Here is a 26,713-nt window from a genome sequence, read left to right as displayed (position 1 = left end):
TGAACAATATAGTGCAAAAGAACAGCGAAGACAAGAGTCCTTTCCTTTTTTATACCAAGCTGCTACATTTCATTCAGTATCCCACAGACCTACAGATGAACTCCCACATCCCAAGGAGCATATTCCTACAGCTCATTTAACTGCTTCATCTCCATCAGTCTTTTGCATCATTATGTTTAGTGCCTACGTAATATAAATTGTTTAAAGTTATCCACTACTAAGAAAAATTGAAGTGATTGGGGAAGTTCTGTTTCAAGAGTGGGGGAAAGGGGTGAATGGGGTCTAAGAAAAAGGATGGTTTATTTCAGTAACTGTGTGAGCCAACTGAGCAGGTGTCCAACAGTGTTGCAGAGCCAAGATGTAGCAGCCGAAAGACTTTAAGCAAACTCTCCTGTCAGAACAAGTATAATAGTTAAAATAGCACCTTAAAGCTGCTGCTTGACAATACAAAGGGTTAAGGAGCAGCAAGAACCTCATCTTAAAGCTACTCCCACCCTCATGGCAGTTTCTCCTTTGTTTGCAAAACTACTCTGAATGGATTGAAGTCTGGCATTGGTGATGGCTTCCTTGAGGTGGAAAAGAAGCAGGCAAGAAAGAAAGTTAACAACATAAAAATAAAAGTATTTTCTGGTGGATTATTCATTGACTATGAATGTAGAAACATCACTCACATAACATACATTCAATCATTCTCATAACCCTAGCTGCGTTAGTGTGTAACAAAAAACTGCTTATTCACAAGCAGTTATAGAGTGGCATTTTTTTTTTTTTTAGTATAATCCTGGCTACACTATTGGATTTACAAACAATATTGATGTTCCTTTTCAGAAGGCAAAAGAAGAATCACTGTTACCAAATTAAGATTTACCAATATGTTGTATGGAAAGCACATGCCTATTTTTCTGCCTTCCAATTTATCATCCTTCCCCCTTTTTTTAAGTGATGTTTCCTTTTCTTCTCAAGCCATAGCCACTAACGTGCACAAGAGAAAAACAACAGCAGCTCCAGAAGAATCAGCAAGCAAGGAAGAACCAGCAAAACATTTCCACACTTTCCTTTCCCTTCCCTTCAAAGGATATGCAGTGGCAACAGGGATGCCCCTGCCACCCAAACCAAGCCAGAAACATCTTTACTCCCATTGTAACTCCTCATCATCTTAAAAAGGAGCAATGAAACCAACTCCAACGGGGAGCCAAGACTGGGCAGGAGGCAATAAAGCAGGCCCAAGATACTGCCCAGCAGTAACAGCTGCCCTGACTACAGGGTCTTTAATTTCCTACTGGCAGCAATTCCACCACTGCCTTTCACTATAACAGTGGTTCACAACCTTTTCCAATTTGCAGACCTCTTAAGAAGAGCTGGACACAAATTACCATATACTCAACTTAAGCTAAGAAATGCAAACCTTTTTTAAACAGCGTGTTCTGGGTTTTGGGGGTTTGGACTTCCTCTTTTGTGGACTGCATCCCTACCCCCACTTCAAATAATTATGAATCCCAGGCTGAAGAATTACCCTAGCCATTTCTCACTCACCAAGTGAGGAGACAACACCCAGTCTCCTTCCCTTCCAAGGCCAGGGTAGAAGAGACACTGGCTACAGTCACTAGAACAAAATGTCAGAGTAATTACTGGACAAGAGGCTTTACACAGACTTCAATTTAAACTCTGTAAGTATTAAGATTTACATAACCATCATGCCTTTTCCCATCCCACCCTACAGACATACAGCTAAGCTTTTTTTTTTTTCCTTCCTGTTTGCATATCAAAGCAGGGGAAGGGACAAGGGAACTAACATGCTCAAGAGCATTAACTGTTGACCAGATCAGAACTTTGTAGCAGTGTGTTGCCGTTTGCATACAAAGCAAAACAGTGCACTTCAAAACCAGTAAAATGACCAGTAAAACAGCATGAGCTTTCAATTGTTCTGACCATTGTAGAGGAACTAACACTGAATTCTACGTAAAACTTAGAAAGCTTTCTAAATTTGCATTCTAAGGTATTACCAAAATTTACAATCTTTCAGATCAAACAGCTCCAAGACCTTTCTTCTGCAGTTTAAACTTCACCTTCTACTTCGCCAACTGAGCATTTAAGGTGATAAAAAAGTCTAAGTATAACTAATAGCTCTGTTCCAAAGGAATAAAAAAGGCCACACCCTGAAAGCCAAAAGTTAACCTTAGAAATGGTCAAAATACTGCTTTTGTATTTACATCAGCAATTAAAAATAAACTCATTTAGGTGGAACAAACTGCCTCACCAGCAGCTTTAACCACATGACACTAATTTATCTTCCCACAATTTCAAGTATATCAAGGATGCAGGATTATATTCTTGACCAAAACTGCATCATGTCCATTCATCACCCCTCTGGAATGCACATTCCCAAATAGGCAAGAAAACTACATGGGCAGAAATTATCAGGGCTATTTTAAAATGCACACTGTGCTTCTACCAGGACTGCATCTTCTAGCTACCTGGAACCATATTTAAAAATGGAGACTTTGCAAACACAAAGTACTTAAACAAGGGCAAACTTCCCCTTTTTGAAAGTTGTTCCATTGTACATTAAAAACTGCAAGTTAAAACTATAACCTGACACTCTAGTTTGGAAACTGAAAATTCACTGAAATTTATACCACCTCTACATCATCCCTTTATTACTCCAGTAGTCCTTGTGGTACAGAAAGCAGCTCCATTGAACTTCTGCATCCTGAAAGTATCATATCTAAGAAAATAACAAAAGGTTACAGACCAGAGGAAGTAACTAGTGTAGCAATTTAAGTCTCTCACCATCTGTTATCTAGTCTCTTTAAGCTTCACATTCTAAAGCAAGTTAAGGCTTTAACTGACAGAAGAGAACAAATCCACTTGAAGAGTGACAAAGTTCAAAAAGAAACAAAGGAGAAAGGTAACAGAAATCCCACTTAGCTGCATTTTCCCCCTCTGCATATATTTGTTCACAGTGCTGAATATTATCTGCAATCCGTTCCATGAAAAAACCCCACAAACAGCAATCAACAGCAGTAGTGCTTCCACACTCTTCCCCTACTTGAGCCAGTCCCTTGACTCTTGAGGGGGAAGGTGCACATCAAAACATCATGTCATTTTATTTCACAGCTGAACTTAAGTTCTTTCAAGAGCAGAATTTCATTCCATTTTTTGGTTTTGTACCACACTCTTACCCTTGCATGGTCCTCATCACCAAGCAGCCCAAACATGAGGTATGTTATTGGTATCTGCAAGTTGAGGAGTCAGGTCACTTTTGTGACAACACGTGGTCTTTTCTGGGCCTTGGATAAGTCACCAACATAGCTTTTGGGTTGCTGAATGACTTTTTCCTGTATTGCCTTATAACAACTTAAAGTTCTTAAAAAAAATAAATAGAAATGTCTACTTCAAAGCTCTTTTTCCCCTACCTCCTCTGCTTTATATCTTGCAACTACACAGCAAACTAAGGACATATTTTAGCTGCCCAGTCTTGACAAATACATCATAAATTGAACAGATTAAGGATCCATGAGCATGTACAAACTACCAGCTAGCACATATATATCATCATACTGGTGTCCTTTTGCCTGACAGTGCACTGTCAACCTAGGAGTCAGAGGCCCCAAGCCATATTTACTCTCAGAGGATCAAAGGCAACACATACATTATCATATCAATAGTGCAGATTATTGATGCATATATTTAATATACTTAAATATTAAGACCAATGGCACTGCAACACTTTACAAAAGTGTGAAGCTGCTGCTGGGTTTAACTTCCTCTTCCAAACTGGAGGTAAGGCTGGAGCAAAACATTAGTTACAGGATAGCTTAATATCATTATTTCAAATAATCTACAGTCCCGTACACCTACATACACATCATTGCATCAGTACAATTAAACACAAACATGAGCATTACAGTTAAATAATTTTCAAAAGCAGTATTTTATATTTACTTACATTTTGTTTATTTTTAGGATACAATACAATCACATTTTCAAGATATTTTTTTATACTGCTACTAGAGCTGGGTACACATTTTTTCCAAGATGAAATCTGAGCTTCTCATGTAAGCAAGTGATAAGCATCAAAACACACGCAACTGTAGTATCCGAAGTTTGCACTTGGAAGTCAGCCTAAACAAGTCTGATAGAACAGTACTGCTAACTGAATTAGAAAGCACTTTTGCTTTTTAGTGATCTTGCTTTACATTTGTTCCATAAACACATTTAAGGGGGTCTTCCTCCCACCACCAAAAAAATTAGTCTACTCCAGCACAAGTTAAAGGACCATTTAACATAAGCCATTTATATCAGTCCATGAAAAAGCATCTAACAAGACCAGAACTAACGCTCGTAATTAAAATGAGTTGCAGTTAGTTACCTTCATAAACTAGTTTTCAAAATCAGGCAGAGGAAGAAGAAAGTTTGCACATCCTACAAGCTCTCACCAGAAAGAAAAAAAAAAAAAAAATATCCACAACCAAACACTGAGGTATTAAAGAAAGCTACAACTAAAACCCATTAAAAATACAGGCAGCAGTATGACACCCATCAAGAATATCCAACGAGGAAAAATCTAGACCTATCAGCACTATAAGTAACACTGAAAGCTTTCTGTTGGTAGGCTGACTAGCAGGAGAACTGTCATTAACAGTTAAACTAGTGGCCGTCTCCCTAGCTGTACAGGCCTGAAGGGCTGCATTCATTCTCAGCCTTTGAAGTTATCAATTTCAGTACCTAATGCAGACACACGTCACTGAAATTATTTTCTATAGCAGTCAGTTTGATGCCTTTTATCAACATGAAAACAAAAACAATGAATTATGTTCAAGTACATTCTTCTGATTTTGCACAGATAAGACAAAGTGAAAAACCCCAAACTAATCTCTACATAGAGACATGTCCATAAAGTAATAGTGGTTGTTATAGCCTCAACTCAACTTTGAAGTAACAATCAACTACGCAATAAGTAACACCATCAGAGATGCTACATGTTTAGGAGACAGACTTTTGAGAATCTACTCTTTCTTCTCAGGTAATTATGATTTCATAAAGAATAATCCTTGATTGCTATGGTGAAGATGATGACAAGCAAATAGAGTATTTCAGAAAAAGAACTCTGAAAACAAAAGACTAAAAATAGAAGTCTATACATAACCACTCAGACATGCTACCCATCAAACCTACCTCTTAGCAAGTATTTCCCATCCATGCTTAACAGGCAGATGTCTTTTTCGTTTACTCAGCACATTTTTTGAAATGAAAAAGCATGAATGACATTCTAGTTGTTTATCCAACCAGCTGGAGAAGAAACTGGATAAGCTCTTGGTTAACAGCTGAAATGCCTGTATAATTTTGGCCAATGACCTGTTTATCCTCCGTTACAGCTACAGTCCATTCAACTGCTGCCCCAAAAAGCTATCAAGTTACATGTCAACCAGAACCAGATGCTGGTGATGTTGTGGGGAGAAGGAAGCAATTGAAAATCACCTACAAATCTGCAATATGAGCGAGCCTCTTTTTAAAGGAACATCTTTCCTAAATGAGTAAGAAACCTCAAAAATTTAGCTTCAGTACACCAGACATATCTGTTAGATGAGTCAGTTCAATGGAAAATACTATCAGAAGGCCATGGTTTGCAGAGGAACCATTTAATCTGAAGTGTTCTTTGGAAAAAATACTGAAGACTGAATAGGTGAGGATAAACAGAATGAAAAAGTTGGTCAGAAACATGAGAAATTAAACAGTACTTCCAGCAATGACAACTGTAGTAGTCTTCTTTCAGTAAAACCAGAACTGAACAGCAAAAGAAAATTTACTGTAAAAAAGACTGCTTTCAAAGCTATTACTGGTTTAGTATTCATACCTTCAGTCATTCAAGATCTAAAAATTTAAGAGAAAATCAAGTGCAGTGACATTATCTAGATTCGTCCTTCCTGTATCAATGTATTGATTTAGTTACATCTTTTCCATTAATCTTCAGAAGTCATTCCTTTTGAAATTTAATCCCCTAAAAGATAGTGTAATGTTATCAACAGGTATAGTAATGCATCTTTTTTGCCTCGTGCCATTTAAATTGATCCAGATTAACTGAGCCACAGAAAATATTTTTCCTCTATGGACATTAAAGTACAACTACAAAAAGGTAATTTGAATATATACGAAGAACAAACTTTTTTGCCCTACCTATCATTATAAAGGGTGTGAACTTTTTTTACCCAGAAGACTAGGAAAATACTCACTATAGAATTACACTTCAGTTTTCTGCTGTATATACATTGCTCATTCTGTTCCCTTCACTGCACTGCTATAGCAGGAAAAATATATTACATTCGTTACAACTTCAAATTTATACTTTAGTGCACTCTCACTGTATACTATTTAGTCAAATAGCAAAAGCAATTTTAAATACACCAGCTGCTTATCCACAAATATGTGCTACTGCTTCAAGAGATTTTAGGCTGAGGTTGTGCCTATTCTGCAGTTACTGGAAATGTAGTAAACACAGGTGAATACCAGTAGTCACATTCCTCCAAACAAGGAGACAGGGATGCCATGCTGCACAGCAGAAGCTCAATCTTAGAATTATCTAATACTTCATACCTGATACACATATACAATATCAATTGAACGATACTGTTTTCTACCTCTCAGCGTAGAACAGAGATGCTCAGTTTTTGATCCAAACACACTGGACTCAAACAGTCTCAGGATCAGAGGTACAAGTAACCAACAGATTATATTAAATATAAATACATTCCCTGGAGTCAAAGGTTAAATTGTGACTTAGTAAACTTTGCCATGACACTTATTGTACAAACTTACTTGGATTAGATGTCCACTTTCCACAAACATCCAGCACCTTATTTTCAGTGAGAATATGGATTCTTTGTGTCTTTGGAAAGCAAAAAATAGTTTATCCATGTAATATTATAGCCAGGTTACTGGAATTAAAGCTTTACTTTTGGAATTATTCTTCCTCTTCTTATGATCCTTGCAAGTCACGCACTACCTGATCTAAAAACTATTAATAAAGTTTAAAAGACTAAGCAAAAAAAAAAAAATAAAAAAAAAATCAAGTCAGTTAAACTTTTATTCATGTTCTAGTCCTGCTTCTAATACTGAAGAAGGTAATGGCACTATAGTTACCATGCATTATGCCCATTAAGCATCACATACACAAGAGACGTTTACTTATCGGCTTCTTCCTATTTTTTGTATCAATTCCATAAAACACATTAGATCTCAAACTTCTATATGATATATGCTACACTTCAGGAAACTGCTCTCCACTGTATTGGACATCACCAACAAAGGACCCCTGTTTTTTAATCCCTTCCCTCCCCTCCTTTGCCTAGTCACACACACACACACTCTTTCTCCCTCCTAATCTACCTACTCTTTAAAGCCACATCAACTTTTCAAGGCTGCTTGTTTGCAGCAGCTCTGAATAAACCACACAAACCAAACCTCTCACACATGACTATTTTTGAAGTGAAAATTAACATGAATACAATTTAAATGGAGACTAGTCAACCATTGGGTCCAGAAAAGAACTGTGTGTGTAGTCATCAGGGGAGAAGTGTTGTTATAGAAAATGAGGGCTAAAAGCATGGAATGAGAGCCAGCTTTGTTCACAGTCAGTAGCCTAAGTGCCTATCAGTCAGCAAAAGCATTTTTAAAACAGCTGCATCAAAGCTTTCTGCAAGTTAGTCAGCATGTGACAGGCCAGCACATTACAACAGTGCCACAGCAATCTCTGCATAATAGGAGTGCTCAGAGTGACCTGAAAGGTCAGTGTTTTCAAGCATTCCAGTAATCTGTAAATTGCCTTGGCTTATCACTTGGAAGCAACATAATTACATTGCTTGAAGGGCTAGGATAGTAAAGACAGATTTTAGGTATTATGTTTTGGTCAGCTACATACGAACCTCTACGCTGTAAGTATATCCAGGAATAGTGAACTAACACACAAATAAAAAATAATGGAACAGTCAAACATGGGAAATCTGCTTTTCTAATAGAAGGAAAACTATTTGCTAAGCTTCCTTACACTGTCTATAACATTTTATCAAGTATAAATAGCTTGGAGGATTTTTTTTATTTCTCTGAACAAGTGCTCCAATATGTTTAAAGTTACTTTCTAGAAAACTGATTTTTAAATACAGAGAGACTGAAACTGAGTAAATTAAAAGGTCCTGTTCTGGAAGCTAAAAAATAGAGCAAGCAAAATCTAGTTTCGTACTGTGTGTTGGATTCCATTTGAAAAGTGGTACTTCGTAAGAGAAAAGTGAAGTTATTATATAAACATCCCAAACAATTCACCCATAGTGAAGCAAGGCCCATCACTGACTTGATTCAAAGATTTTTCTATAAATAGGTAAGAAAAAATGGATCCCTCAGTCTACCTACCTCACAAGATTAAAAACTTAGTATTTAGTTGCCCACAGCCTAATCAGGATTGTTGGAAGATTGAAACAATTTCAACTTGCTATTTATGTGCTTCTCTGCCATTGTACACCACAGCATACAGCACACCAACCTCACCACAAGGCTCAAGGAAGAGGTATCTGTATTTGCAGCTCACCACAGTTTACGCCACCATGCGTAGCCTTTTTGTTGCATAGAAGACCACTGTCTGCTTACTCTGCCACTATACCACTAACAAAACTATTTTTAATACCTCACGCTAGCTGACTTCAAGTGTTCTTCATTCACACAGAAGGGAGTAAAAAACAAGGACAAAGAATATTGTAAAAATTCTCAATTTTAATTCAGTCATAGAGAGGAAGGGGGAAATCCCATGTAACATTTCTCTGCCTGCCCACTTTTGTTTATTTTTATCACCCGTAACTACCTAAAACATGTTTGATTTTTTTTTTTTAATGGACGTAGTAAATGTAATCAGATGTTCAGGCTAGCGGAATGCATGCTGCCGAACACAATCAAGTTTAAAAGACATTTCCTGCCTGTTTACATTTTGAACTATGATGCTGGCATGATTTGAAGCACAGGGCACAAATCTCACATTGTTGTCAACTAAAATAAGTTTGCAGCCAACAAGACAGTCCTACCATTATCAATAATCCAACTGACTTAAACAGTATCCTCATAATAATGCTAGAAGGAAAAAAAAAGCGACACCATTGGTCATTCTGAAAGAGCAATGATTTCAGCAACTCTCAATCACTGGCTCCTTGCTATTGTTTACGTATCTTCCCACTACTGTTTACACATCTTTCCAAGATAAAGAGGCATTTACTGCTTAGCAATAAACGCAAAAAGAAAGCCTTTTAAGTTAGCATTGGTTTATTTCAAATTAATCATCTCTGACTTTATATACCAAAGGCAAAGAAATTTCTTCAAAACTAAAAATCCAAACACACAAGGTACATTTCAAATTCCAGCCCCCAATTTCCCCTTAATAGGCAGGACAGGTAGCTATGAAATCAAAGAAAAATTTCTAAATTTAATTTGGAACAAGGCATTGGTTGATTACATAATCTCTTATTTCACATGGAAAACCTAACTAGAGCAAACCCACTTGCTAAAGAACAGACTTGGTTCCTGGGAAGAGCATACCAGCAGAGAAACAGAGACTAGTGCTCTATCACACTGACTGCTCTCTCTCAAGGGGAACTGCACTTTATATTGGCTGAACAGCCATTCCCTGGCTTTTATTCTCTTATTGGCTGGGGGCAGAACCAATATTAATTTTCAATCCTATTTGCAGCTCTTCTCAGCATGCAGCTCCTCCCCAGTATCAGAAGGGCAGAAACCCCAAGACATTTGAGGACCCGGACAAATACAAAGAAAAACCATATTCTTAACAATAAAAATACTGGCAGTATTCACAGAGCGTTTGGGGGCTGGGAGAGTTGCACCTTTAGACCACTGGGGTGGTGTTCCTTCTCAGCTGGAAGAGAAAGGCATGTTGTCCAAGTGAGTGAGTGATCTTCAACCAACCCCCTTCCTTAAATAGACTGCTTTATCAGGAGAAGAGAAGGGCTTTCCTTAAGCCAGAACATGTCCTTCATAAGAACAGTTCTCCATTTCATGGGAATTGTTATTTCCTTTCGAACTAATTCAAACTATCACTCTTTGCACAACTGGGAACATTTAGGTCAGCATCTCCTCTCCCTGGAAATGGCACAGTATTCTCAGAAAGGCAAGCTCTTTGTTTTACTCCGCCTGTAATTCAGGTCCTACCTACATGAACAGCTAAACCAGTAAGATCAAAGACTTTCAGGTGATGCTTACTTTTTTGGCTATCTACACAGGACTTAAAAAAAAATATTACAGATATGTATATAAGAGGATATAGCTTGCCAAATTATCCTCATACTCAAGATTCTGCCCTTCCCCAGTTACCCACAAATACATTCAGATAAACACTATAATGAAGAGGAATGCCCAAATTAGCACGTGTGATGATTTTCATTATTTCCAAGTGCAGTAGAGACAGGCTAAACAGTAGATGCATTTCAGCATGCTTTGTTCACGGCTTCTGATTACTTCTCATCTAAAGTTTGCATTCTTACAGGTTTTGAAATACTTGCAGCTTGCTATGGAAGGTCTTACTATCTAGAATTTCTGTATAGAATCCTACTGTCCTTCAAACTATCCTTTACTTTATTAGCATTTAAAAGAGCTTTTATGATTTTGTTTTCCTCTCCCCACTGACTTCAGCCCTCTCTTACAGAAAGCAGAAATAAGCAAATGAGCTCGCATGACAGCTACAAGAAACATTACTCCTGCAACTTTAGCAAAACATATACGCTTTTATTATGGCTCTTTCAGAGGTTAGGTTTGATACTATAATCCTCACTTTTTAAAACAGTAATATTAAAGTACAACTATGCAGTTAGTCTCGATAAGACAATTCTGTGAGTAAGGCTTAGTCATACAACACAAGGTTTCACAATAATTATTTGGAGAGTCGAGACACCTCAAGCTTTTGTGCTAAGGTTTTAGTTTCTTTGCTGGGGAGGTCAGAGGCAAGGAAGAAGAGGAAGACTAGGTAACTGATGCAGTATTAAAAGCTGTCTGCTTCCCTTTGACTACCTCTTTCCTTTCATTCTCTTCTCCTTCAAATACCACCTAGTATTTTACCCCTGTTTTCTTTCTGTAGTTCCTTTCCTCCCATCATAGTTCTCACTTTCGGCTTAGCCAACAGAAGCTTGCACAAAAATCCAGGAAAGGTAGGCAACTACAATTGAAGCATAATCGAAGACAGATCTTTGGCCTCTCCCTACTGAAAGTTTACTTGAGAAACCAGATGTTAACCTTTCATTCAGATGACAGAATTCAAACTCCTCAAAGTACTGCACAGACCTAGATATTCCAGCTTCCCCCTCTTAATTCTTAAAAGGCAATACTCACTTACAGTAGCCTGGAACATGTCTGCTACTGACTAATTTCTGAATCCTCCTCGCTTGTAAAGACCAACTTGATCCAATGCACTCTTGGTACCTCCATGAAGGAGAACACAGTGACACAGACATTTTCAGTTTCAGAGGTATCTAAGAAATATTGAGTGTCAAAGATGATATTCCACCAAGATACATTATATCAGAATAACTGGGGGGGGGGGGGGGGGGGGGGAAGTGATGAGGAACAGACAGATGACAACAGTAACTGCAATAAATAATACAGTGTCTCTGTCATTCACTTCAGAAGGTTTATACTGTCTTTACATAAGAATAGCAGATCTGCTGCTGACTACAACACAAACAAAAACTTGAATTTTTGATGAAGCTAGTGGTATACAGTCAAGAAGCTTCCTAACTGCCCCCAAGACGATGACATTTCATGGCTCCCTTACCACCTTACAGGTAAGTGATACTTATTTTTCTGTGTCACTGGTGCTACTGCACCTAAGAAATGTAAAATACAGGGGTCAGCAGCTGCAAGATGAATGTAATAGACTAATGAATGTAATAGACTAAACATCCAGAGCTGCATACTGACAGGGTATTCAAACAATTTTGCTGATAGATCCTCTAATTTGAGACTCAGCAGTTTCCTCCTGGGCAGCTCTAGGGGGCATTTACCATGTAACTACCAACAAGAAACAAACTACAATAAACTACATAGGCAAGATTGGAAAAAATAAGCTGGCATACTGCAGAGTGCTTCTATAGCACTGTATACAATTCAGATGAAACATGTTCTTGGTTCAAGATATTTATATGCTTTTTCTAAACCTGTACACCTTTCATATTCCCTAGGTAAAGGCTCCCCATTTGAGGAGCATTAATCCAGTCTACATTATCTATAGAGGGGAAAACCCAAACAAAGTGTAAATCCATTTAGTTCTCTCATACAAGATTAACCTCCAGGAATTTCCACTTCTACATTGCTGGGTTATTAAAAGGGGTTTATCCTGTACGTGATGGCCAATCACTTTCCACAACTTAATTTCAATTTTGAAGGAAACACAAGTTCTTTTGTCAGAATCCCATGCCTTCGAGCTTGGCTTCACTATCTTAGTACCCACTGGAAATACTGTTGCAGTGAGTCCACATTTGCAGGAAAAGCCTGTACCTTTTCCACCCAACACTATGCTGGGAAAGTACTTCCTGTGGAGGCATTCATAGGCAAAGGAATATTTTTCCAAATAACATGTAGGAACAATGCTGATTCAAGGAAGATGTTTTTTAAACAAGAACCCTGAGCTGAAAGGGTTAACATGATCTGGCCTTCTCCCAGTTTTAATTCTGGGGAAGCCAGCCATCTAAAATGAACACGAATTACAGATTTATTATGAGTCTTCGAATTTGTTCAGCTAAACAATGCTTGGCATACTTAGCCCCAGGTATCCTGATCCCATATTAGTTACAACTGACTAATTATGTGATACCACATGGCCAAGTAGCACCTTTTAAAGGTACTTCTCCTAGAGTTTTACCGTTACAGTAATTCCAATTGTTACTTTCTATTAGAAACAATGCATTTTTAGATGGCATAATTTAAGCCTACTTTATTTTCAATGAAGCTGAAAGGGCAATTTTTTTTTTTCCCCCAATACTGTTAAATCTGTTTTCTAAAATCATTTTATAACAGTATGTGCCAGGTCACTCCTCCTGCAAACTCATGTCACCACTGCTCAGAATATAAGCAATATAGAAACTGACATCATCCTTCAAATTTCAGAATCTGTCCTGTTTCATTATGTTACAGCTTCTAGTTATAATTTAAGGTTATTACTTCCTTTTAATTAACCCCACTTAAAACATTATGCCATGTCTCTTCAGCCACAAGTTACCGCTTCATAGTATTTTTATTATCCCAGTTCATAATGAATATAATGAAGTCATTAATGCTGTAGCAACAGTGACATGGTTGTAGCAGGTGTGGTCTAAAGAAAGGTAATCAACAAGGTTGGTAGGAAAGGGCAACAAATGTTCTTTTGGCCACATTAAGTCATCCTAAAGAGTCTTGCCCAAAAGCTTGACCATATGCTCTAAAGCGTATTAACGTAACTAAAAGACACCATCTCTTTCTCTGTGCATCTTGCTTATACTACGTCCCACCTCGATACATCATAAGAATCAGCCTAGAGTGTAAATAGCTGAAACAGGGCCATTTAATACTTACAAATAGAACTTAAAGCTGGATACATAAACAGGGCCCATCTGTTAAAATGACTGCTGACCCAGTGGGGCAGAGGGAAAGACATTGTTACTGGACCCCATTCAAACTGGGCAAGGAGCAGCCTATACAGTCCCAAAGGATCAGGAGTCTCAAACTAGTTACTGCCTGGTTTAGGAGGGGTGGAAGAAATATAAGGCAGTGGTGAGGAAGACTGAAGATCACTCATCAGTGTAGTACTTACTGGGGAAAGGCTTGGAACTAAAAATCAAAGAAACTGCCTACTTCTGCTCAATTTCTGTTTTTAGTATCCCAGTACTTTGCATATGTGGGGGTGGGGATATGAAAAGACTATCAGAACAGTACCAAGTTCTGTTATTTCTTCCTCTGCTATGAAAAACAATACACCTTATGATGAGTTATGGAGGCCAAAAAGGGTCATAGCACACTCACCTACTTCTCATCGGAATATTAAGTTTCCCAGCACAACACTCCCTACTGTTATCTTACTGAATTTAGGCTGCCCTCCCCCACCACAAAAGGGTACAACATTTGTTTACAGTGGATTAGGAAATGAAGAATCCTATTAGAGATTACTAAATACCTTTGAGAAAATAAATACTATTTTAACATAAAGCCAATATTTAAATTTTTAGCAGCTACACTACATTTAATTTTTGCAAGTGTCTAATTAAGTCCTAATGTGCAGACCCAGGAAACAACTCTGAAGAGCTTCTGAAGATCCTACAGTTAGGAACAGCCAACCTGAGTGAAGTGCCCAGTCCTGCACACACTGGGGCAGTTCGCCAACCCTCCAGTGGCCCACCTACATAGCTCAAGCAGCCCACAAGGCCTGTGGCTTAAGGAGTTATCCAAGGATATATCACAGCAGGAAAATCCCATGGATAACCAAGCAGACACCATTGTCCCTGGACAAGTCACCACACCTGTGGCCTCAGCAGTGCTTATTACTCTAGAGGATCCAAGGGACCCATGCTGGACCTTACAGCACTCAGATGAACGTGTTCCTCCATTTTCTCAGATCCTTCACTGAAGCATGTCAATCTCCTTGAAACAAGGGCACCCCTACTATTTATGAGTGTAGAGTGCATATTTGAATAATCTGTCCCTAAAATAGCATAATTATAAAACAAGACAAGGTTTTCATTTCAGGACTTTTTGGACTCAGCATAAATACACTGCAGAGAATCACAGAATTCATTTTAAGACTTGCCTACGGCTGCTTGCTTAATCAGTACATTCACTGAAGTCATTAGCAATATATTTGCCTGAGAAAACACTGAGCATAGTTTGATATTAATTTTTGTTGCATTTATACTATGATAACCAGGAAAAATTCCGGGGATATAAATGACCGATGTCTTTCTTAACCAGAGGGTAGTCTGCTGTAGAGATTACATAACTTCAGACATCCTATAAACAATAAGCATTTGCTTCAAAGAGTATCCCTTAACTCAAATAGGCACTTAGAATTTGACAGTAATAATAAACCAAACATTGGGACTATTAATTTTGACAGACACACACATACGGCTTTACTCTCCCCACACCGTGACTGTAAACCTGGTTTCGCCTCCAACATGCACAAGACATTACCTTTCCTCTAGTTATAAAGAATAGGAGAACAAAACAGGAGAGAGGATCCTATTTCTTACTGCAAGCTTATTGGTATGGCCTGTAACAAAACCCATGAACGGTTGGGTCCTTGGTCAGAACTGCACCAACTTTGATACAAGGTTTTCAGACGTGTACTTTGACAAGATAGGCAAGTCTTCTACATAGCATTTCAAGTAATAAAACCAAAGTATTTAGCACAATTCACAGCTTGATCAGTTTACTAGTTACAGAACTGTTTTTAACCCAGTATGCTACACTGAGGACTTGTTATCAAGTATTTTCATGAGTTCTCACACCAGAAAGTTTTTACCACAATGGTACACCGTAGCGTCGATGCAGACATACACTAAAGCTTAAGGACCCCTTCGGAGTTCAGGCATCAATTCAAAATATCACGTTTTGAGCCTTCTTTTACTCAGACAGAAGTCCAGTATCTATTCTCACAGTAAGTAGCAATACAATGTGCACATGAAAATACCTATGACCTACAATAACCCATTTCTAGACGTTTTCCTTGAAACAAAGATTAGCTAGCTGGTCACTGATAAGGTCTTACTGATTTTCCACTCTATAAAAGGTAGAACCAGCTCCCAGGCACAGTCTGATTTCAAGCTGTGTTTACATTACAGTAGCCTTTGTGCTTCATGGAGAACCAGAAGCCAACTCCAGAATATATTTCATAAAGACCTCAAGAGTATGGAGCTCATGGCTCTTCCCACATTACAACAAAATACATACTGAAAAATGTACCTAAACTACCATTTGGTAGCTGAAATTGCCTACAGCCATAACTGTGATGGTCAAAGAATTTAAGAAAATCCAAACCCAAAAATATATGTTACATATATAATTTCTTCTTTGAAAACAAAGCATTAGAATAATTATTTCCTAAGGTCCAAATACAACTTACAGGAATATTATCAAAATTAAATGCAGTCATTTTACAGGATCTTTTTTTCCAAGTAGAATGTAGGTTTTGATGTTAAACCAAATCATCAGCTTATTTCCATGCTTGGTGATACTTCCTCATACACTTTCTCTACATATTTATTTCTTCTTTGTTACCATTGAAGACTCGCACCAACAACCCGATAATTGATCTAACATTATAGCGTTCATATAGATTTAAATGGGAAAACCAGAATTCTGTTCCAAAGTTAGCGATCTCATAGATTACAGCACACTAAAAAATACTTTGAAGGCTTGTGCATACATCCTCTACAAGAAACATATATTGATGTCTCCAAGTAGAATTTGGGGTAGAACACTAACCCACATTTCTGAAAACTATAGGTCATTTCCTCTAGCAGAGGAAACCGAAGAGTCCTTGCAATCAGCAAGTCTTAACCTGTTAATGTGATCAAGTTCTCGACTCTTGATTGAAGGAGTAGATAATAAATACATGCCGGGAGGCAGAAAGACTGTTAGAACAACCAAAATCCAATTAATTATCAGACTGAGGTGAAAGACAAGGAAATATTCTTTAGGCACATATTAAAACCAGAAGGAAGCTTCAAAAACTCAGGTTCAGCATTCAAAAGGGCTCAAGGATTCCAGAAGTCCTATCCCCACATTTACTACTTAAAAGCATTTATTATTTTTTTTTTGTTTTTAACCGATGTGGACTATATCTGAACACTCAGCTTAAATGTGGAAAGCTTTACATCTCATTACTAATACCCCGACACAGTCATTCCCACAGCGACCATTAGCTTTGTTCAAAAAGACAAGATTAGGCCCCTTACATTTCGCAATCACAGACACCGCTAGATTAGACTGCATGCAAGATTTCATTTCTCTCACCATTTTCTATTGTAAACTACCAAAAGCTACTGCAAGCATTTAAAACTTTAATAAAAACACATTATTTTACAGCACAGGAGGAAAAAAGTTAAGTAACCAAAACTGAAGGGCAGTGGAAGGTAGCATACAGAACTGTTGATAATAGGGCATAACACAATCAATCATACCAGCCAAGATTCCCACGTGTACAAATAAGAATTATTCAGCTAATCACAACCAATTTTTTTTAGTTCTCTTCTGGTGTGTGTGCCAAGATAAATGTGGACATGGACACAAGGCCCACAAGGCTAAAAAGTATGCTAGCTATTAAGAGAAAACCGTTCACAGAGGGGGGTTTTTTTTATGCATTATAACCCCAAAAATGAGAAATCAGATACCATGTCCAAAGGGATGACTGAAGGAAACCAGATCTGAAACTTGAACACAGAAGTCCTCCAATATTCTAGTATTTCTAAAATATTTATAATTCCCCCTATCCACAACTATTAGAACTATATGAACAGCAGCTCAGGAACTACTGGCTTAAGTAGAAACAATACTACCCAACTACTGAAAGCGTTTGTTTTGACAAGTACATTCATATGACCTGCATGCATAAGATTCTAGTCTCTAAAGACATTTCTGTGACCAAGACCAAAATGGGAAGAAATAATTTTGATAAAAGGCTATTACAGACTATGAGAGTTTACATGGAAAAAGTTACATGACTTATAATTACTTTTTTTCCCCCATAAAAGATATGCTATTTCAAATACATCATTTTTATAAAATCTGTAAGTATACCAGTTAAGAGTTAAACCTAACAGAGACTGTATTTTGCAACATTCTTAAATTAACATACCTTTCAGTATAATTAGTTTGGCTGATATTGTATACAAGCTCAAAGGGCCAATTTGATATGACCATGATCTAGAAGTTTCAAATAGCTGCTATGGTAAGATATAACTTTAAATTTTACATCAGTCTGTACACCAGTCTACAGTCAAAACAGGTAATACTTCTATGTTAAAAAAAAAAAAAATAGTTCTTTTCAAGGTAACGCATGCACATGTGGAAGGCACTATTTTTCCACAGCCTCATAAAATAGCTATATTTTATTAGAATATTTTGAACTGGAAGTAGGAGCCTTGCACCCTGATTTTATATCAGAGAAGAATCTGCAAAGTTTAAGTTGATGCAATTTCTCACAATTCCTCACATGGCACATTTCTAACACACTACTCTCTTTGGAAGCAAAGACAACATTTATTTTCATGTCCTGTTTATTGTTAATATAAACACATCTGAACAGAGAGGAAAAAAAAAATGCTTTATCTGTCTCTGCAGCTAGGCGATACCACCAGTTTGAAGTATTACCCTGAACAAATTCCTTCTCCAAATATACGCATTTATTGTTGGAATGTGTGCACATAAATGTTAAAATGTATTAAAAGATCTCTGAAAGCATAGAGAAAGGGGCATGCAACTCAGTAGGTCAACGCTGTCATTTAAGTTTCTTAAATTGCACTCTGGAAGCTGAAGTTGCCTAGAACACACTTTGAAAGTAAAATTAAGACTTGGAAGTTGATAAAATTGCCGCAGCTAACAATATGTTACAACTAGTAAGTTTCCCAGTAAGTTAGTATTTCAGATAGTCTTAAGTTTTTCCATAGTAATGCAATAAGGTGCGTATTTTGCTTCAGCCTGCAGAATATTACCTCTGGGTAAGTGCATACCAGTAGGTGACATCAGACCGAAACCACATAGTTTCACTCGAGAGCAAACGCCACTACGCTGAGCTCCAGCAACACCAGTTAACTCACGGTGGGAACTTGTCATGCTGAAGCCGAGGAAGCTACTCAGGAGTCACAGCTCAAAATTAGTTCGAAATTTAAACTCAAACTAGTTCCAAAGCAAACCTTTAATTTTACACGAAGGAAAAATAACCTGTTGAGCGTTCCTAACTCCACCTCTTTCCCTCGGGGACGTTCAGCATTACTCATCGCCGCGGCAGTGCTACGGGAGGTCAGAGTACACACCCGCAACGTGCACCTGCACCATAAACACCTACGGATCAGGTGGAGGACCGGCACAAGTTTCTGAGGGATTACTGCCGCCCCAAATCTGTTTACCGTATGTCAGCAACAATCATCCCCGACTGATTCAGCGGCTACAGAAAAATCCTGCAGTACTGGACTCTCCCGGTTAAACCTTTCCTCGTTGCTACCCGACACTTCAGCCTGGAACAAAAGGGCACGGCCTGCCCCAGCGCGCAGACTGCGCGCCCCCTCGCCTCCGCCGCGGGGAGAGCGCGCCCCGGCCGCGCCCGGGGGCTCATCCCGCGGGCCCGGGCCCGGCGCGGCTTCTGGGAGCGCGGCCGCCCCGCCGCCGGGGCCCGGGGCGCTCCCGCCCGCCAGCCGGGCGCCGCCGCACGTCCAACAGGTAGGCGGGAGGGCGGGGAGCGCCGCGGGAGGCGGCCGGCGGGGCAGCGGGCCTGGGGGACAGTGGCGGGGCGGGGCCGAGGGGCACCGGAGCGCCCGCTCGGCGTGGCCGGACGGCTCCTCGGTCGCCCGGGCAAGGCGGTCGGGCGGCCACGGCCCACCTCGCCCACCCGCCTCGGGCCGAGCGGCCGCCCGCGCCGGCGGGGCTGGGGGAGCGGCCGGCGGCAGGGCACCGGCCCGGCGGAGGCTCCTCGGCGCGGCCAAAACCGCGCCGGGGGGACGGCGGGAATTAGAGCGGGGAGGGAGCGCCGCCGCCCCGGGGCTGAGCCTTACCTTCGTGGAAGCCGCCGCGGCCCTGGCAGACATTTTGTTTCCTTCTCTCCCCCGGAGTAGGGCGAGCGTGTGCGCGCCTGCAACTACTCAGGCCGGGGGAGAGAAACTCCCCGCGACCGCCCGCGCCTCACGCAGCCGCCCGAATAAACATCCCAGGGCGCGGGGGGGAGGAGGAAGAGGAGGGCGGCGGGGAAGGGGCGGGGACGGGGGAGGAGAGAGGAAGAAAGGAAGGGGAGCGGAGGCTTAAGTTTGATAAAAGTGCGGTCCGCCTCCCGCGGCCGGCGGCGCCTGGCTCCCCGCGGCCCGGGCCCGCCGGGGCAGCCGCCACCGGGGCGCGGGGGGCGGCAGCGGTCCCGCCGCCCTCCGGCCGGCCGGCCCGCCCGCCCCCTCAGCGCCCGCGCCGCGCGCCTCCCCCGCGCCCGGCCGCCGCGTGCCCGGCCCCCCGCGCAGCCACTGACATGTCTGACTGCCGGCGCGGCCCATCCCGCCCGCCGGGGGAGGTGGGGGGGTGGGGAGGGGGGAGCGGCGAGCGCCCCGCCCCGCCCCCGCCCGCCCCGCCGCGGGTCCCCGGCCCTCCCGGAACGGCGGCGGCGGAGCGGCCGCCCCCGTCCCCGCCGGCCGCGGCGCGGGGTGGTCCGCAGGCCTTGCCCGCCGCCGGGGCTCCCCCGCGCGATGGTCGGGGCGGCGGGCACCGAGCGGCTGCCGGCCCAGCGCAGCCTATGGGAGCGCGGGGGGCGGTTTGAAACGCAGGGAGCGGAGCGCAGCGGGGCCCGCAGCAGCCCGGCCCCCCCCCGGCAGCAGCCCGGGCGCCCCCCCCCCCCGCTGCAGCCCGGGCCGAGCGGCGCCGCGAAGAGGCGCATCCCGGTGGGAGGCGGCTGGTGCGGGCACCGCGGGGCCGTTCGCGGCGGGGCCGGGCGCTCTCCCCAGCGCTCGGGGAGAATTAAACGGTCGCACGGTTGTAACCGACTGCCGAGCTGGGATGGCAATCAGCGAGGGCTCAAACCTGCTTTTGTGTTTAGCTATTGTTTGAAGGGGCGGGACGTGCGTTTTCAAGTTCCTAATTGTACATTTTGTTCTCGAGATAAAAGTAATAAAGACACAAAAAGAAAACAGCTTGGGAGATTTCATTGGGTTTGAGGTGGTGACTACATAGCCTCAGCATTTCCTATAGCGCCATGAACTGCTGCCTGTGGCTTTAAAAAATAAACGGTTTCAAGTACTTTAGGTGAAGGGGTTTTAGTGTCTTTTACAAAGCAAGTATTTCTTTAAGCACTAAGAGAAACACTGCAAACATTTTTTTTTTTTTTTCCCCATTTAGAAAAAGGCTTTTAAAAGATGTTATCTTACTTTTGGGAGGCGGGTGCCTAACCCAGCCAGGATGAGGCTCTACCTGAAAATGGAGCTGGAACTGTGACTCGAGCACACTCTGGCTTTACCACGATGGGCTGGCTCATAGCACAGAAAGCTGAACACATAGGCCCAAGTTTTGCTAAGGTGTAAACTAAGGACTAAGGCATAAACTTATCAAACCACTTCCAAAAGCAGCACCCAAAAAAGTTCTTCAAAACTCAGTGAAAAGATGGAGCGCTCTGTGTATTAGCCACATTAGACCATGGTCCAGGGTCTATGGTGTTGATTAATATACTCTTAAAGTATTAGACTAGAGCAAAAGTTCCATGACTAATCAGATGCATCAGCTTCCAGTGAAAGGAAAGTAGATGAGAAAAAACCCCAGACCAAAATTGAAGTATTCTGCACTCACTCTGCAAACATTTCATGACACATAGATGACAGTAAAAGGCATGTTATCAGGGCCACAACTTGCTTGCAGTTGTATATTCTATATGCTACCAGCTGCTTTTGGGCTCCATGCAATCTTCAGAAGTACTTAAATTCTTTAAAAGAGGCAGTATTTCAATGATCCAAATCACCCCTCTACAAAGAAACGCCCTACCCAAAGCTACTGTGTGAGTTTTACGTTTGTTCTCATTTGAAAATAAACAAATTCATATTCCAGGAAATAGCTGAAGCAAATTCCCAAGGCAGCAGTCCGAAATCAGGGGGGAAGGGCCAACTCCCCCGCCACGGCGTGGAGCACGCAGCGCTGCGGGGCAGAGTAAGCCCGCTGGGACCTTCTCCCTCGGCACAGCGAGTGCCAGCCCTCTCCCGAGTACACCCTAGGACAGCCTCACAGCTCCAGTCACCTCTGACTTTCATCAGCACCGTCCCCAACTGTCTGGCACCTGACTGCTCCTGGGGTCCCCGCATACCGGGGCTTCACTCCCCCGTTCCCCCCGGGGTGCTGTGGCCGTGCTGGGCTCATCCCCACGGGAGTTCTCCTACGTTGCAGCACGGCCTTCTGCCAAAGCTCCTCTGCTGGCCCCTGCCATGAAAACACTACTGCGGATTTTTTATTTGTTAATTGCTAGATGTAACTAAGCCTCAGATATTTATTTTTTTTTATCTATCTACACATGCAGAAGGCAGAATGTGTCAATTTTTTATGCCCTCATGCTTCATTGCCAGAGTCTATGAGTATTCACTAGAGGAGGCAGGAAGGAAATGGCTGAGATCGCAACAGGAAGGAGGGGGAAGATTTCAAGGTGTGGAGACGCTTGAAAAGAAACTCAGGGGAGAGTGACCTGATAAAGAGTAGAGCAAAATAATACCTCCCTTTCATCTGCCCCCCTTGAATAAAAATAGGGGAGGGTGGGTGATGCCTGAAGGTTTGGTGAGAAGGATAGGCTGGAAACAAAGATTAAAGACCATAAAACAAGATGAGGCATATATCAGGGCAATGAAAGAGGACTGCAGGCATGCACAGAGGTGGAGATGGATCCCTAAAATAAGGCAGAAGGACCATGGGAAAGAAGAGTAGTTATTCAGGTATTGGGAGAAGGATGGCAAACAAATAAATATGTGAAAGAAAAATATTAATCAAAGAAAGGTCCACCGAAGATGGAGGTGCCATTTTTGTATCATCTTACGCTGGACACCATCAATCCATACACTGAATTTTACAAGGAAGGACTTCTATCTAGGGGTGTGAATCATCTGGCAGTGGATATAAAATGATCACAGATGATCTCTTGCCAGTCTGGGAAAAGACATACATAACTTTTGGCCCACAGAGACTAATGGGATTAATTTCTTTCTTTCCTTCTTTTCTCTCAATCTCTTTTTCCCTTTCTCCTGTTTTTCATCTGTTCCATCTTGTCCTTCCCTCGCTCCCCAACTCCCTTCTCCTTCCTTCCAACAATTTTTAAAACTCCATCTCTACCCTTGATATGAATTAGAGGAGCTATAAATACCATCTTATTCTATTAGCACTGGTAAAATTCATCTATTTGTTGGTAGATACAAATTATTTTAACAAATGTTTTCTCTCTTTTTTTTTTTTTTAAAAAACAAAGCAATAGCAGGACCATGTTCCTGTCCTTTCAAATTCTTCGTTCAGAGACCTTCTTAATCTCTTCATTAATAAACTGTTCACAAGCAAGGATACCATCAACAGTACTGGAAATGCCAAATCAAATGTTGCTCAAATCAACCTAAAATAATTAAGTGAAAGAATCCTTGAATGATACTCCTATTTAACTTTTTCTTTTAAAATTCTTAATAAAGTATTACTAAATTAATCTCTGAAATGAGGAAGTTATATTTATTTAAGACTGTTTGGATTCCAGTGTATTCATGTATTCCCTTTAAAAAGGCTTTAAGGAAACAGCAAATGTCTATGTATCTATATACACATATCGATATATATTTGTCAGAGATAGATGCATGTCAGTGTTTCTGCATATATATATATAGTACATTCAGTCAGATACAGATACATACCAAGTACCATCTGTTAGCTGAAGGATCAGAATTTTAAATCATAATCCCGATACTGCAATTTAGGTCCTCAAAACAGGATGGTTTCCTCATCTTTAGAAAGAAAACTGTCTTAAAAGTCAACAGCTGAAGAAAAGCAAGTGCTTTACTCATCCTGTAAATAACTGCTACCAGGAGGTGTCTAAAAAAAGTACTATTATATTTTCTTGGTAGGAAATCAAAAAATTAAACTACTATTTAATCAGTATACTTCAAACTGTAACCCTAAATTGATTCAAAGGACACAGAGGACAATCAGATGTGTGAATCCATCTTTCTAACTGAAGGCATATCTATCTGTTATATTGCAAGAACAGGAAGTCTATTCTCTACTTTGTGTTGACTTAACTTTTTAAGAAATGTTTTGACCACTTAAAGACGGGGAAGAAGGAAACTGCAGAACCACAGCCACTACAGACACAACTTCCTGTGGGCTTTGTGGTGTGTGCGGCTAAGAAAGTGAACGATTCATATAAGATCTTTCAGAGATTTCAGATGGTTTTGCTGCCCTATGAGGTAGTCTTGGGATAATTTGCTATAAATATGCCTATATACTATCAATGATGTCAAGCAGTTCAGTTGATATTCTACGTTCTGTATTTGAATTGCCACCGGATTTCAGCATTTCAGGAACACAGAAAAAAGGGGAAGAGAAAAAATCAGAATTCACCATGTAAACCACAAGAGAAGAAAGTATCTGTTTCTACCTCAATAAGAAAGTGGTTTAAAGAAAGCTGTGGTAAAGTCATGTCCTTAAAATTACACAGAATTTCAGTGTCTTGCTGAATCAAGTCCCTAGGAAAAAAATGAATGTAGTAATGATGTCTAGTAATGATTCTTATCTCCCTCCCACTTCCATGCTGCTAAAGCTTGCATCCTATATTTACCTCCTCTTGAAAAGGCTGTGTACCACTGCAGGTAATTGCTCAATATACAGTGAATAGAGTCTTCCAATAACTCACTGCCTCTCACATATTGGAACTGTTGGACAAAGACAAAATCCCAAACATCTGTACTTTACCTCTTGTTAACAGGTTAAAGCGTACACCTCAAGTATGCACCAGAGGCTGGGTATGCCCTGAATGGGAATAAACCCAATCTGTTTTGCCAGCCAGCCTGTCTTAAACCCCTGCTGTTCTAAACTCATTGTTATTTATTGTTTAACACCGTAATAAAATAAAAATAAAGTATTATGTTTAACACAATGCAAGTTTTTTCTGTTCTGATAGAATATCACTTCAGTTTGTAAGCAAATGGCAAGCGTACAAATAGGATTAGAAGTAGGTTGCAGTGGCAAAGCAAGATTATTTTCAGCCTTAAAATAATTAAAGAATGTATCACTGTCGAGCTGAGGAGTCGTCTGGTTAGTATTTTGAGATGTACTTAAAAAAAGAAACTCTTGTCTCCTTGGTTTGGACCAGGTCTTAGAGAATTTTTATCATCTGTATAATTATGTGCAGTGACAAAATCTGAGTCCAGTGTTGAAGAAAATGTTATCCATGAGTTGTAACCTTGGTTCATGACAGCAGAGCTGATTTATTACAGAAATGTTATGTAAAACTATTCTATTTCCCATCTTAGACAGATGTTTTGTGAACAAGACTGTATATTTAAATGCAGTGTAGCTGATCAAGGCTGATTTTATGAAATGCTTCACCATAAGTAGCCACTGGATGTCAAAACATCAGATATTCTGAATTTTTCTAGTTTCTCCAGGTTTATTTGGTAGAAAGGAGACAGTAAAAATAATCGAAGACAGCTGTGAAAATTAAGCAAGTATACATTCACTGCTGATGTGGTTCCAGTCCGAAAAACAGTTACACCACAGACCAGTATCACACATGCTCCATTGAAGTAAAATTCTTATTTTTTTCAAATTTTGCTTTCAGAAAGCATGACTAGCAGTTCATTCTTAAAAATGCTTGCCCAGACAACAAACAACATACACCCAAAATTAACTCCACAGGCAACTTTAATAAGTGAAGCATGAACGTGTATCAGGATAAAGGTCTTTGTTACTTACAAACTTAAGTATTTTGGAAAGGCAGCCTAGGGACAGCTTAATAAAATTGACTGATTTAATTACCTTTCTGGCAAACAACTCTGTATTCAAAAGCAGAAATTTTCCAGGAACCCTTGCACAAGATACAAAGTGACAAATCTGTTCTCTGAAACCCAAACAGAAATCCCCAGGTATAAGGACAAATTAAACTGGGGAGGAAAGGGGTTTGCAGAGGTGTGGTTTTCCAACCCAGATAGTTTTGAAATGTGAGATCAGTTCTCCAGTTTCTTGAGCACAAATATTGTGGTTGTGATGAGTACCACGGGAAATTACAATGACTCATTTTTGTTAATGAGAAGGCCATGCATATAGACCATGAAAATATATACTGAAAATTGGCATATTCAACACAAAAACATATACTGAAAATTGTTACACTGCTAAAAAGGTTTATAGATAATACCATGAGTGAGCTTGTTTGCTTCTTAATTCTTCATATAAAAAAGACTTTATTGCATAATTGCAAAAATGTAGAAAATTAAATTATTTACATTTATAAACTATAGTTCATTTTTATTGCCACTCAGCTTTTGACTTTTAGAATCTCAAGGTTTATTTTCATCCTCTAGCCTTTCTTACTATAACTGGTACAAGACTCCATCTATTCTTTTAAAATTTACATACACAAGTCCATCAGGTACTAACAGTGTACTTAAAAGCAGGAATGCCAGATTACACCCAGTAATTCCAGTGTAATCTTTACTTTAGTGGGTAGCTCTGTCCTAGTAGCACCTGCTTTGCAAGAATGACTTCAGTAAGGTTTAGAGGAGGTAAGCGAAGGGATTAAGCTCCTGATGGTCACACCCATAGGGTTACGAACCCTTTCCACCTTACTATTTGATTTTCTTGCTACCTCCAGATATTAAAAACAGTTAACAGAAAAGCACTTTACAAATATTGCTGTTTGTGTCAGTGGAAGAAAATCAGGTTATCTTATTTATACACCCTGCAGCTTTAACTATATATTATTGGATGATTATATTGCACAGTGGTGTCA

The 26,713-nt window shown here is 40.5% G+C and overlaps 1 protein-coding gene across 9 annotated transcripts in view; it reads right to left on the bottom strand.

Moving 5' to 3' along the window:
• TJP1 (tight junction protein 1) overlaps positions 1-26,713 on the bottom strand; it is a 196,118-nt gene that overhangs the window by 56,454 nt on the left and 112,951 nt on the right. Inside the window, exon 1 of one of the 9 annotated variants that reach the window (XM_032990445.2) lies at positions 19,779-20,095. The exons of the other annotated variants lie outside the window; for them this stretch is intronic. Within the exon in view, the coding sequence (XP_032846336.2) occupies positions 19,779-19,811 (33 nt within the window). The 5' untranslated portion in view covers positions 19,812-20,095. Of the gene's footprint in view, positions 1-19,778; positions 20,096-26,713 lie in introns of those variants that run through there. 9 annotated transcript variants of the gene reach the window in all.

This window comes from Tyto alba, unplaced genomic scaffold (assembly GCF_018691265.1).
Source record: "Tyto alba isolate M040663 unplaced genomic scaffold, T.alba_DEE_v4.0 Super-Scaffold_41, whole genome shotgun sequence".
Lineage (NCBI taxonomy): Eukaryota > Metazoa > Chordata > Aves > Strigiformes > Tytonidae > Tyto > Tyto alba.
Note: the sequence above shows the minus strand (reverse complement) of the source record. Positions and strands in the feature narration are given on the sequence as shown.